A 15,292-nucleotide genomic window follows, 5' to 3' on the forward strand; every position below is an offset into this window, starting at 1 on the left:
GGCAGAATAGATTCATCGATGTGTTTATTCAATTATATTTCACCTTTTATTTATATTAATCCTTAATTTATGAAGCTCAATGTAATTACAGAGCATATAACAAATAAATGACAAGTCTATATTCCAAATTTCAAGATGTTGACCATCTTACAATTTATTCCTTTAAGTATGTTGCCATGCAGAATTCTTTTAATGGATTAGTAGTTGCTGATTCTTCTGAGGAATTAATGGCAGAATAGATTCATCGATTGATATCATAATTAAATTAATGATTTTGTGCCGCCAAACAGGTGCTGTCAAGAATTGTACATGCCAACATACTTAAAGGAATAAATTGTAAGATTGCCAACATTATGAAATTTGGAATATATATATATATATATATATATATATATATATATATATATATATATATATATATATATATATATTCATTGATGCTCTAATATCTTCTAAAGCAGACCTTTCGCTGTATGTAGCTGACCCAGATGACGGAAGAGGGAAGGAATGGGCATTTAATAAGCAAAATAGCTGGAAAGATGGTTGTTCTCTTAACTTCTCAGTTGGTATTTTGGGAAGGGTTTGTCTTTTGCTTTTCTATGAAGCCCATTTGAAGCCCTGATGATATATGAAGAATGTAGAAACGCTGGTCGATTCATGTAAACTCTTCACACTGTTTTATATATACATATATATAAAAAAAACATATATATATAGTTGTTTTTTTTTTTTTTAAATATAATCATCCACTGAAATGTGTTTCATCATGTACGACTCATCAGAGTGGCTAAATCTAGCAAGATTCGGAATCAGGACCTCATGGTAAGAAGCCTAAACTCCTAATACTGGACCATCTTGCATGAGTGTTTGGATATATCACAATTTATGTAGATGTTATTGCGATATATCCAAACAATCGTGCGAGATGGCCCAGTGGTAGGAGTTTAGGCTTCTTACCATGGGGTCTCGATTTTGAATCTCAAAAACAAATAAATAACATGTATGCATATATATATATATATATATATATATATATGAAATGTTGATTACCATTTTGAATAAGGAGATAAACTTAAGTAAACACTTCATCAAAGCTCCACACTAAGGTAATGTACTTGCAATAACCCTTATCCCTGAGTGGCTTCCGGGCCTTGATAAGTGGTGATCACTGTGTAAAAAAAAAAAAAAAAAAAAAAAACATAAACAAATAATGACATGAACATATCTTTCAAACGAAATAATATTTTAGTCATGAAACTGATCTTAACTTAAGATTAAGATTGGTTTCACAAACAAAAAATCGGTTGGCTTTGGAGATGTGTTATTGTTTTCACTAGTTTGTTTACATGATTATCGATTAATTCCATAGACTAAATATTTCATTTTGTCTGAACTTTTATTTCATATTTTTAAATTTCCTTATATACAGTCCTGGTCAAAATCATAAGGCCACTTAAGAAAGTAAGCGTTTACACATAATATAGAATTTTTAATCAAACAAATGGTTGAAACCATTGCCAAAAGGGAAAATATGATGTTTGATTAAAAATTCGATAATATGCGTAAATGCTTACTTTCTTACGTGTTCTTATGATTTTGACCAGGACTGTATATGATTTTCAGAATGTGAGTTTCGAATCCCAAGTTCAGATATGTCTAATTGATGAGCCCAAATGAGGGTGAAACTTGAGTCTTGGGCTTTCGGTTTGTTGACTGTCATGGTTCTTGTGAGCTGTGACGTTGTTTGGCTGTGGATATAAATAAATTAATATAACATATATGCCCTGAATATCATTGAACATCAGACAAATGTAGTATATTTGGTATTGTACAATTTCTACTATATTATTGCATATCCTGTTATAACTGGATGAAATTACCATGGTAACATTACTCTTGTAAGAAAACTATATTTTTTTCTCTGGTTATATTACACTTTGTGATTTTTTAATCGACTGATGTATTATTTATTTATTTATTTTTTTAACATTCAATTATGGTTCATTTATTTTTCGTTATTTTAAAATTTTGCTATTCGATATAAAGTAAAACGATTGCTTACTAAAAACACAAAAACGATTGCTTTTCAAATTTTAGAAAAACATGAAAAAATGAGATCATGTTTAAATAAATTCAACCGACTTTTTATTGCACTTTCATCCCAATTTATATGGGGTGTGTTTTTTAACGATATGAAAATGTGATACTTCATTGTTAATTTAAATCCAACGCTTGCTGATGGTTATGGTTTTTGTTGGAGATGATATCAAAGATAAGAGAAAAAAAAACGTTTTTTTTTTTTTTTTTAAATTTTAATCTGTTAGAATTGCTTACTCGGTGAACATATGTGAATGCTACCGTTTGTAATTAAAACGAAGATTTTATATTATCATACACCAAAAGTAAATGAACAAAAGAAAAAATTGTAAATAATGAAAAGGTGGTCCATTGTGATATTCAGATTTTCTTTTTAAATACTTTTATTTATTTATTTTTTTTTTTTTTTGCAAAATATTTATTACACACACACAGCCGACTCAAACATGAAAACTATTAGAATGTATAAGCTTGGTTCAATTTTATAAAAATGTCACTTGACATGTTCCACATTGTTTTCAAGAATATTTTACAAAAAATTAATTGTTAATTTAACCCTGCGTTAGTCCCATGGGGTGTTTTGTCATCCCAATGTTGCTTAAGTGCTCATTACTCCTATTTCTTTTCCTCCCTCTCAGTACTCTTCTGACTCAGTTAGGGTATAGCACATGTAGTATAGCTCAGTTTTCCTTGGAGGTAAACATCGCTTTGTCCTTCTGAGGTGTCCAGTTACCCGAGCTAACTAACGTAGGTATGATTTTATGATTTCTACATTTTTGTATTTTCCCAGTGGGAATGAAAATTTGTAGATATAAGCGCATATTATGTATCATTAGGCTACTCTGTAATATTTAATAAGGAATTAATGTTTTAGTATTTTCTTTATCATGAGTTTTGATTGGATTATTATTTTATTTACAATTTATTACTCTTTCATTCTTGTAACTATGAGCTTAGTTAATGCAATATCTTAATTTGTCATTAGTTTTATTTATTTTATTGTATTATTTTATATTAATATCAACAAGATACAAATGATTCAAACTGTTCAGCAGGGATTGCAGATATATCCTGAACCAGCAGGATAACTATATTTTACAAAATAATAACACTATAAACATTTTTGTATCAGAGTGTATAAAAACCAGATTGGACTAACTATATTTGGAATAACCAGGTGACTAACGCAGTATTAAATTGTACTTTTAGTGTTAAAATAAAATTGTAATGTTCAGTCTAAAGTTTTAAAACTAATCATCAGTTAAATGGATGGCAGCCATTTTGTAATGTTGCAACAATGTTCACCCTGATCGGATTGAATCAGCTTTTTCCTGGTTTACACCACATTTCGAATCATGGCAGACCAAATATTTCTAATCAATCGTGATTTAACCGTCAAAAGTCGACCACCTATGGACATAAGAGTTTAGTCAAGCCCTCCTTGATGATTGCAATTCAGGTGCCCAGCTTCAACCTCTGTCCCATTGCCGCAATGTGTGTTTTACAAGTACTTTAATGGAATGTGCTCTGATGAACTCATAGCACTTGTGCCCCCCCCTCGATGTGCATATCTCTGATTAACTCGACAAGCAGCACTGTTGAGTTCCCTAGATGCTGGAAAGCCTTTTACTCTAATAGTTTATTCCCTCGAACTGCTAGACTTTGGAATTCCTTTGTTGTTTTCTGCTTCCATGACTGTACTAACCTGCAGAAGTTTAAATGTAATGTGAACAGGCATCTCGTTCAACTCTCCATGGTCTCCTGTTAGACATGATCCCAAATAGTAACTCTTTACATTTCAAGAGGCAATATGCCTTATGTGAGGTGAAAAAAGATTTAAAAAAAAAAAAAAAAAAAAAACTGTTGACTGACATGTTTGTGTCACTCAAAGAAATAGGGAAGATTACATTGCAATTTAGTTCTCCATCTGGGAAACGAGCTGCATGCTCAACCCATGCAACAGGACATATTGCAGATATTTAAGATGGAGTTGTTTATGGAAAACAGCTGTTGGAATACAGTCAGCTTTCAATGATCAACCACCCTCAAAATCTCACATCCAAAGAAGAGGATCAACCAGACAACAGATTGATAGATCTTTTGACCATTTTTTAATGCTGTGATATGCCATAGAAAAACAGACAATCACTAAATAATTTAGAACAGCTTCAGCATTTAGTAATCAAATGTATCATTAAGTCGTTTGTGTGTGTGTGTGTATATATATACACACACACACACACACACACACACACACACACACACATTTCAAGGTTATGAGGGGTTTATGAAGCATAAAAACGATGTTGTTGATATTTCAATTGGTCCTCTTGATCGCTACATTTTATGATCAAGAGCTGTAGACCGTCTGAAATATAAAATAAAATATTAAATATCAAAAAGTAAAATATCAAAATTAAATATCAAAAACATCGTTTTTATGCTATATAAACCTCTCATAATCTTGAAATTACTATTCTACAACAATACGTGGAATAATATATATATATCTTAACATTATTACACATATACACACACGTGTGTGTGTGCGGGTGTAAAGGTTAGTGGGAGAGAACTCCACTTTATCAAGAAAAATTCAAAAATAAGAGTGTATATCTCTCTCTCTCTCTATATATATATATATGCTAGGATGGTGGTGGGGGGGGGCTGGTCTTGCCAGGTTGTAAAATATATATTTAATATATTTTTAAAAGACATTTTAATTCATACAGATTTTGTACTTATTATTATAGAGCCAATTCTCTATTCAATATTATATTGTACCTAATATATAGTACTGATATCAAAAGTTGGAAAGAAAAAACTGACTTGGGTGCCATCAGCTAGAATTGAAACCCAAACATTTAGTGCTCCAGCTGCATTTCCTACTAATGTAGCGGTTGAGAGATACGAAAAAAAAGGTTTAATATTAAACAACTTGAAGAAATTGAATTTGTGCATGCGCAGAAAGAAGTAAAAATTTGTCAGCAAGTTGAAATGCAAACTGTTCATTTCAACTTGCTGACATTTTTGTACCCATTATTCATCCATCCAAACAAAGATTTTACTCGTTACAAACCAACTTGGTGTATGATTACTATTTCCTGTTAATTTCAGTGTCATGTGATCAGTAGTTTAAGAATTTATCGGTTAAATATTTACAGATAGACAAACACACATACAGCTACTATTTTATTTATATAGATGTATTACACAAGATCAAAACAACATTGGTACCATCAATTTCAAATCCAAATGGAACCTATAATTCCAAATATTTCAACTTCAAAAATTTCCAAAGTTTAAAAAAAAAAAAAAATTTATTTTGGATACTCACACTGCAAAAGCTAATTAAATTGATTTGTGGCCTATTATCTGGGCTCGGCTGTGAAACCTGGCATTGGTGTTCTTTGTATTGTAACTTAGATGGACGAAAAGAAAATGCCTCAAAATGGTGCCTGGATTCTTGGCATCTGTTCTTGCCTGATTTTTTTTCTTTTTCATTGATTTCATTTTATGAAATGCTGACCAAAATGGAATAAAAGAATTGAAAATAAAAGAACTGATGTATTTGTCGTTTTATTTATTTTATTTCAGCCAATATTTTCTAAAATTTGAAAATGTCTTCTCAACCATCAAATCCTTTCTCTCTGATAGATTTATAAAAGTATAGTAGAACCCCGGGATACAGCATTAGAAATTAGTGACAAAATACAGTACAGTATATAATAATCAAACAACATTAGAAATAACACTGTAAGGCGGGGCAAATACTGTAACCAGGGGCCGGCAAAACATTGTATTCCACATCGTAATCTGAAAAACTTGTATCCTAGGGCCACCATATCCTAAGGTTCTACTGTAGTCATTGATGGCCAGAAGTCTGTAGCACATAGTATCAATGCTGGCGTGCCTAAAGGATCAATTCTTGTCGCAACCCTTTTCCTGATCTTTATCAATGATCTCCCAAATCACATTCCAAGTTCATTTCTTGACCTTTATGTAGATGAAATTACCATGGTAACACTTCAAAATGCATAAATGATCAAAACCTTTCTGATTCCCTCTCTTCCGACCTGAAGCACATAATATCGAGGAGGGGGGAATACTTTTAATGCGTTTAAAACTGAACTTCTGTCCTTTCATCACCAATGCTCGGATCCTCACTTTGCCCTAATTGAAATGAATGGCTCTCTTCTTGATATGCTCCTAGGACTGACTTTTGCTCAAGACCTCAAATGGAAGACTTATATTGCATCTGCTGCTAAGGTTTCTAGCAAAATGGTTGGCGTTTGCTACTGTTTCAGAAAGTATCTCACTTCTGATGCAATCGTCTCCTTGTATAATGTTGTGTGGGAACCAACATAATGTAATCTCAGTCGCAAAGAATAAAAAAGAACTTTTTCTTTGTAACAATGACATTTATTTTGTCATGGTTACGACCGTGACGTCACCCTCGTGATCTCTTCTTGAATGTTCTCCATACCTTCAATGTAATCCATGTTTCTCACATGATCTCAGACGTTATCCATGTCTCTCATGTGATCTTGAATGTTATTCACGTTTCTTACGTTATCTCAAACATTATCACTGTCTCCAATGTGATCTCCCTTTTTAAGTCTATTTTTCCCCACTGGTGACGTCATTTTGCAGGTGACGTCATTTTGCAGGCATTTACCATTCCGCGCTACACTTGTATAAGAGTTAAATGCATAAACATAGAGTATTGAAATAGTCTTCCTTCTTGAGAAAGACCATTTCTTTGATAAGCTTCTAGGACTGACTTTCACTCCTCACCTGAAATAGAAGGCTTACATGAAATCTGTTGCTAAAATCACTGGGAAATGGACGGATCATTCTATCACTCTTAAAAGTATCTCACAAATGACAAAATCTTCTTCCTGCAGAAGAGTCAGAAACATTCTAAGATGTTTTTCTATATATTAATGAGTCACTGCTTAAAAAGGCCCAAAAGCCACTTGAGGATAAGGGTTTCTGAGATAACAACGGTTGAAACTAAGCAGAATTTGATTATTTAAGAATATTGTTCAATTTGTTAACATGAATAGAGTATTATTGCCACACGACAGAATACAAAATCAACTTCGAAATCTAGCGGGAGATGTCCTTATAGCCCCTTTCTCATAAAAGAAACATTGCTAGTCTTTCTATACTCTATGATTTTTCACGGTTGCTTCTCAAATAAGCTCCAATCATTGGTTCTGTCTTGTAAAACATTCACAGCAAACGTACACTTACATACAAATAATTTTAAGGCATGAAAATGTTATAAAATAACGTTGAGCTTGATCATCGACGCAATGTAGCATCCCTCTGCCTGTTCTACAAGTACTTTAATGGTGTATGTTCCGATGAGCTGCAAACACTTGTACCCCCTCTACGTAAATGCCCCCGACAAACCTGACAAGCAGTACAATCCCACCCCTTCACAGTAGAGATCCCTAGATGTAAGAGAGCCTTCTACTCCAGTAGTTTCTTCCCCATAACCGCTAGACTTTGGAACTCCCTGCCAGGTTCCTGCTTCCCCAACTGTACTGACATGCAGAAGTTCAAGTGTAACGTAAACCGAAATCTTGCTGCTGCCCAACTCCCCACCTAGTACCCCTGTAGCCTGTCTCCCTAATAGTAACTCTCTACATCAACGTGGCAATGTGCCTTGTTTGGGATGAAAATGTAATAAAAAAAAAAAATGGATGGCAATTTAGGAATACTAGTTGATAAAACACACTAAGCAGGCATACAAATGACTAAAACCTTTCTGGAATGTATAACTGGCAACAGACTAGCGTCCTACCACACGTCCAACTTAACGCTATAAAACTAGGGATAAGAATCAAACCTTAGATCCTTGTAAATTGAGAAAAATAACTTTACTTACTATTCATACCATTGTCATAGTTTTCTTCAACAAGAATAAAATGAAAATAATTCATTCTCTATTTTGACACCCCAAACACAAATGATAAATCAACACATCAGAAAACTAGTTGCGATAGGGTGGATTGATTTTTGATAAATTTAAAATAGCAAATTAAATTAAAAAATGTTTGAGACGAGGATGGAATATTTGTTTTATTCGGACTACTATTCTCATCTCGGAAGTGAATGTTCTAGAGGTTGTAGGTTCAATACTTACTAGAGGCGATAATAACTGAGAATAATATACTACTTAACGCTTCTACATGCTCATGAGGAAGTGACGGTGGCTAAGTGGATAACAACACGGATTCATAACCTGGGTGTGCCAAGTTCAAATACAGTTTGTTCCACAGAAACAATTTCACTTAGGATGTTGGCAATCTTCACGCGATCCATCCTGTTAAATATCCAATATCTTTCTAGAAAGAATTCCAACTAGAAAGATATTGGGGAAACTAATGCCAACAATAGAATCATCTGATTCATATGAAATGAGTGAATGTCACCTGCTCATGGCTGACAGAATAAAAACAAATTCATCCCTGTGGATTAAATAAAGGATTCAATTTGAAATTCTTCAGAGGTTCCAGAGTTTAAAAATGTCCATCTGAAGAAGTTTTGAGGTTATGTTGGCCAAAACGTGGAAATAAGAATTAAGATGGAGATATTAGTTTGAACAATTCAAATATGAATCTATTTTGTAAATCTGTAATTTTTTATAGACGTTTTTATACCCACAAAATGTTATGTTTAACTGATAACAATGCAAAAAAAAAAATTTTTTGATGTATAATGGGGTTAGATATTTAAATGCTGCCTACAACAGCATTATGTGACACAATGTCTAGAAAGTGGGGTGTCAAGCAAGCTCCCCTGAGCATCCTCGTTGGCATTCCCCAGTGGGGGCGTATCAGGTAGCAAGCAATGAACTTACTCCATCCGAAATCTGGGTGGTAAGGCCTGGGAGAGTGAACCTCCTGGGTAATAACTAGATGGTGTACCTTATTCCGACAGGTACTAAGCCAGTTCCTGGCCCCACACCTGTTGGGCGGATTGTCAAGAATGGATTCTACCTAATCTCCAAGCAACTGAAGCAGCAAGGAGACTCATCCCCACCATTTAAAATGGGGGTATGATCTCTGAAAGTTGGGAGATTCTATTTATAAACACTGCTGATAGGAACTGACGAATCAAATTAATTCACATCCTCATTGACTCAAAACTCCCCAAACCCTCTAAACGTATGCACTAATGACTGCTGCATATATCCGCAATTGGTCCTTTCACAAAAGACTATCTAAAAGCCCATATGAAGCTTTCTGCGGTAGAAAAGCAAATTTAAACAGAATGCATGCATTTGGTTCAACTTGCTTTGCATTTATAGGTAAGAAAATCAAAACTTATTGAGATATATTCCTTGGATACGATAAAAACAATCCATCCTCCTTAGTTTTTTCCAGAGAAAAATAAAATAAGAATCCGATCTGTAAAATTCACAGACACGTTTAATTTCAAAGATGAAAAGCCATCATATGAAGAGGATGAATTAATATTTCCTCAAATTCATAAAACAAATGACGACAATGAAGTCGTTGATGAGGACAAGAGTATTAATAATGATGACAGCGATGATGCTTATGTTTAAGTTGAAAATTTGGCAGAATGTTATCCAAAAAGAAGTAGAAGATGACCAGATTTTTTTGTGGTTGACAATTTGAAAGATTATCAAAGTTTTCATCGCCAGGATTTGTATAGAATAACTATCCATCGGAAACTCGTCTGAAAGTAAACATGGCTTCAAAATCAAGAAGTTTTAATAGAAAAAAAAAAAAAATACAGATAAATTTTAATGATGTACATACCCATCACGGAACAAAAATTTCATATTCCAAAAATTACGTAAATTTATTTAGTAGTTTTATTATAACTAAAAAAATCAGTTTTTGTGACGCAGCGAAAACAGTGTTGCTTGATCCATCATATTTAATAAGGTGGGGGGGGGGGCAACTCAATTTGAACTATGAAGATTTTAAAATTAGCCTTATATTGACCACAATATATTAAGTTGAGAAGAAAGTTCTTGCAGAATTTAAATTTTTTTATTTCAAATGATGTATTTTTAAATAATTTTTTGTTATAATACCTTTAGTAATTGTCTGTATTTTTGAGATGAGGTGTTTTCATTGATTGAGATTGTCAGACTGACTTCCTCATCTTGGTTGTTATCGTTGTTTTGTATCTAACTGAGGAAACGTTTGTTAAGAGTCTCGAACCCAACCCTTTATTATTATTACGGGGGTACCGTGTTCGGACTCCAGCTAGGCTCTGGGACATAGTTGCTGATTCTCTGTTTTGAATGTTACTTTTTTACTGTCTTCGTTCAGGATTGAACGCAGCACCTTTGGGAAACTGTAAACGTCTAGAACTACTCGGCCATATGTCACTAGGACAATTTTTAGTTGGTTTTTGTTAATGTTAAACCTATGTTGTTATTCAAGGTTTTCTCTCTCTATCAGAGGTGTCCAAATTGCATTCAGCTCTATGCTTGGTTTGCTCAGTAGGTTGTTATGTCCGAGCATGTGAGCTGTTTTTTTTAAGTTTTCTCACTTTCCAGTGGGTCTCTCTGTTTATTATTTTTACTTCATCCCATAGGGGGCGATGGTCCCCCCTCTCCATCCAGACATGGTTGGCTATACCCGATTTTTCCGTCTCCCCTTTAGTTACCACTTTTCGGTGTTCTTCCACCCTTACTTTAAGGGGGCGGCGTGTTTCGCTCTTGTAAACCTTTCTGCAACTGCATGGGATGGAGTATATGCAGTTTTTGGTCATGTTCTCCTCCATGCGGGGCTTCACTCATACCAGGTGTCGTCTGAGTGTTGACTCGCTCTTGAATAGCGCCCTGATGTTGTAGGGGGCACATATTCTCTGAATCTTTTCGGAGATGCCTCATATGTATGGTAGGCAGACTGTTGGAGGTTTTTGGGTTTCATTCTCCTCTCTTATACTATTAACACGTCTGGTGGATAGTATGCTATCGGGGTAGTTGTTACAACAGAGGGTATTCTTCAACCTGACCATTTCTTGGTCGTATGTAATGGTATCGCTACTTATTGTCTCTGCTCGATGTTGTAAGCAGCGTGTGATTCCATGTTTGATACTGTATGGGTGATGCGAGTTGAAGTTAAGGTATTGTCTGGTGAAGGTAGGCTTGCGATATACGGATGTCTTAAACCCATGCTCTGTGCTAGATATAAGTATATCAAGGAAGGCCAGTTGGTTATCTTTTTCTTTCTCCATTGTGAACTGTATCGATGGTCTTAAAGAGTTCACATGGTCTAGGAAAGCCTGGATGTCTTCCTGATGGGGCCAGAGTATGAAGGTGTCATCAACGTATCTTAGCCACATGATTGGCTTTAAGGGAGCTGAACCTAAGGCCATGTCTTCGAAGTATTCCATGTATATGTTCGCCATCACTGGTGATAATGGCTGGAGGGCAAAACGTCCGAAACGTTGTGACGATAATACCTTTACTTTATCATTTTAAAGAGTGTTTTTGGCTCTATCTAATCGTTTAAATTACAATCGCTTTAAAACAAGTATAACTTTTTTTCAGAATGTTGAATACAAGATGGAAAAAAGCAAATTTGCACGATTTTCTTATTGTTCAATTAAGAGCCTTAGTCGAAGCCAATCCATGCACAACTGTTCAAGAACTTGCTTCTGAATTAGATGTAATGTATACAATTTTCAAGCACTTGAGAGATTGGAAAGACAAAATAACTTGATAAATGGGTGCCTCACGAATTGAACAACCAACAAAAGAAACGCTGTTATGAAGCGTCATCTTCCCTTCTTTTACGCAACAAGAAGGACCCATTTTTCGACCGGGTTGTGACGTGCGATGAAAATTAGATTCTTTATGACAATCAGTAATGCTCAGCTCAGGAGTTAAATCCTGACGAAGCTCCACAACACTTCTTGATGTTGCCAGAGTTGCACCAAAAGGTTATGCTGACTGTTCAGTAGTCTGCGAACAATCTTCTCATCTATTATTTTTTTTTGAATGCAGGTGAAACCATTAGGGCAGATAAGTACTGTCAACAAATGGAGGAAATGCATCAGAAACTTCAACAACAACACCCGGCATTAGTCAACAGAAAAGCCCAATTCTTCTCCATGACAATGCCCAACCACACGTTGCTAAACCGACTCTGCAGAAGTTGAACGAATTGGGCTATAAAAGTCTGCTTCATCCGCCATACTCTCCAGATTTTCTCACCTACAAACTACCACTTCTTCAAACATCTCAACTTTTGCATGAGAAATGCTTAAAAAACTTTAGCGATATTAAAAACGCCTTCAGCGATTTCATCGACACCAGAACGCAAGATTTTTACGTCACTGGCATAAATACACTTGTTTTGTGTTGGCAAAAGTGTGTTGATTCTGATGGTGTTTACTTTCATCAATAAATTTTTGTTTCAGCTGAAATATGTTCATCTGAATTTAAAAGTTAAAAATAGCAAGAACTTTCTTGTCAACCTGATACTATAAAATCGCTAAAAATCATTAAAAAAATGATTGTCTATATAAAAAAAACTACTTGATCAATTTATGTGATTTTTGGAATATGACATTTTTGTTTCATGACGAGTATGTATATCAAAGATTTTTCTGTATTTTTATTTTTTTAATGAAATTGAATTCTGAATAAGAAACAAAAAAAAAAAGAAAAAATATCCATGAAATAAATCCATTTTTTTTAATATTAATTTAAGATATGTTTGCGAACATCAGTGATAAAGTGTGGGATCAAAAGCGCTTCCAAAAGTCAATCTCCAAGATGGAGGTATTTTCCAGTTTCCAGTTGTTTGCTGGTATTCAGAATTCTGGAAAAAAAAAAAAAATTCATCAACAGTTATGAATTACGAAAAACACTAAGGTAGAAAAAAATTATTAAAGAAAACATTTTTTGACAAAAATTAGTGAAAATAAAATCTTTGGATAAAAAACACAGGAGAGTTCCAAGGGGAGGTAAATATCGTGTGACTATTGCCAATGTTTTAATAAATTGTACATTAACAATCATAAATGTTTTTATTTTTAGCATACCTAAGTTAGTTCCCTTGTTATTATGTCATGTATACCCAAAGAAATAGGTGGTTTTTATAGGTACGAGCAAAAATGGGCGGACAAAAATAGGGGGACCTAGTTTTGAAAGCCGATTTATCAATTTTTTTGTAGATTTCCGAATACTTTTGGATTGTATTTGAAAGATTAGAGACTAAAGTTAATTTTCTAAAGGAAAAAAATATTTGTACACGTAAAAAAAAAAAGTTATGAAAAATGTTTTCAAGGCGAGCTAACCAATTCAGCTAAATTTTTAAGTTAAATAAATTTATTGTAAAAATCCTTTAAAAGATTAATATTAGTTTTCTGGGTCTATTTCAAAGATAATTAGTAAAGTCCTAAGATATTGAATTAAATTTAAAATAAAAACACCTTGTTTGTGCAAAAATAACTTAATTAAATTAATTAAAAAAGCAAGTAATTTACCGTTCGCCAAAAATGCAGCAAACTAAAATTTTGTAAACACAATTATAAGGAGGCCCAAAATTTCAGCCAATCGAAACGCTGTTTCAAAATGAAGTTATGATAGTAAAAGGAGGTAGGGGTGTCAGATTTCTTTTTTTTCCCCCCAGACGTGCATTCCTATTCAATTTTTATCATTTTATAATTTAATTATCTTTTATGTTCCTGTTTTTAAATTAATTATTTTTTTAATTATTGTTCATGATTATATAAAAATTATGTTACGCCGAAAGTTTCACGTTCTTGCGAGCAAGGAAATTATTAAAATCTTGCATATAAAAATTATGCAAAACCTCTAATTTAAAAAAAAAAAAAAAAAAAAAGTAGAAATATTTTTGCTATTATAATTTTTTTGGTGTGAATTTATTAAATATACAATGCTTAATTCAATGGTAATATCGGTAGTTCGAGAAATCCATTTTTCTTTGAGTTATATCGAATTCATTAATACAGACTTTAGGGGCTTTTTTCATAATGTTCCTGTAAAAATTATTTTTTTTATTGCTACAAATTACGATGCTTTATTTATATAAAAAAAGCAAAAATAAATTCTTGTGTTTTTTATTTACTACTGAAAACCATGACTTTAGTAAAGGTATTTTTTGTTTAAACAAAATAATACATTTTCACTAAGATTTAAATAAAAATAATTAGTTCATTATATTCTACAATCATAATTTGATAAATAATGAAAATTTCATTAAAATTGGTTCATTTCCTGATTTTTGGTGAATTTTTAAGTAAAGGGAGGGGTCAAAATGTTTATACATTTTGAGCATCAGCATTCATTTTGCCCGTACCTATGTTTTATGATAAAGATCAAAAACTCCTATTTTTTTTCATAATGTGGTAATATTTCAATACTTCCGACTAACTGAGTTATTTCCCTTGTTATGTCACATGTTCCCAAAGAAATATGGCAAGGGTTTTTTACAATAAAGATTGAAAACTTGTTTTTTTTAAATGCGGTAATATTTAAATACTTCTGACATGCCAATTAAGTAGATATCATAGCTTTTAGTTGAAATTGACACAAAAAAGTCAGCAGATAACATTGTTTTTTTTTTTTACATAACTTATGTTTACATCATTTTTTTTTCCCTAAATTTCGTTATTTTTTAGCAAAATGAATTGATTTAAAATCTTTTACAGCAGAAATAATCACTGAAATATAAAGAGCTACTGTAATAAGGAGTCAGATTTATAAGGGACATCCAAGATGTTTATTCACATTACATTTAAATTTTTACATGTTGGTACAGTTGGGAAACAGAAATCAGGGAAGGAATTCCAAAGGCAAGTGGCTGTGAGCAAAGAAGCTATTATAAAAAGTTTTTCCATCATGTAGAAACCTTTACAGTAAAAGGGTTGGATTTCACTGCTAGTAGGACGTTACGCAGTATTGCAGGGGATATGACTGCAATAAGGTCTGTCTTTGCAGCAGACTTGACAGTATCTTCTATCTATTTATTCCAATTCACGTTGTCCGTGAATGTTAGGCTGAGGACTTTGAACGTCCGAATGGCTGTTAGCAAAAGAAAAGCCAACAAGTACATATGCGAGGGTGGGAGGGAGACATGAAGTTTTTGATGAATCAAAAGTCTTCTACCTCCCCATCATTAATTGTTTAAATTTTGACGAAAGTAACATTTCCAGAGAAAAG

At 33.3% G+C, this 15,292-nt stretch overlaps 1 protein-coding gene across 1 annotated transcript in view; it reads right to left on the reverse strand.

Moving 5' to 3' along the window:
* Positions 1-12,776: 12,776 nt before the first annotated feature.
* LOC145284461 (proteasome assembly chaperone 2-like) overlaps positions 12,777-15,292 on the reverse strand; it is a 47,004-nt gene continuing 44,488 nt past the window's right edge. Inside the window, exon 7 of the mRNA XM_080133288.1 lies at positions 12,777-12,926. Coding sequence (XP_079989414.1) covers positions 12,831-12,926 — 96 coding nt within the window. The 3' untranslated portion in view covers positions 12,777-12,830. The remainder of the gene's footprint in view (positions 12,927-15,292) is intronic.

Source organism: Euprymna scolopes, chromosome 9, assembly GCF_053919585.1.
Source record: "Euprymna scolopes isolate OS-2025 chromosome 9, ASM5391958v1, whole genome shotgun sequence".
Lineage (NCBI taxonomy): Eukaryota > Metazoa > Mollusca > Cephalopoda > Sepiida > Sepiolidae > Euprymna > Euprymna scolopes.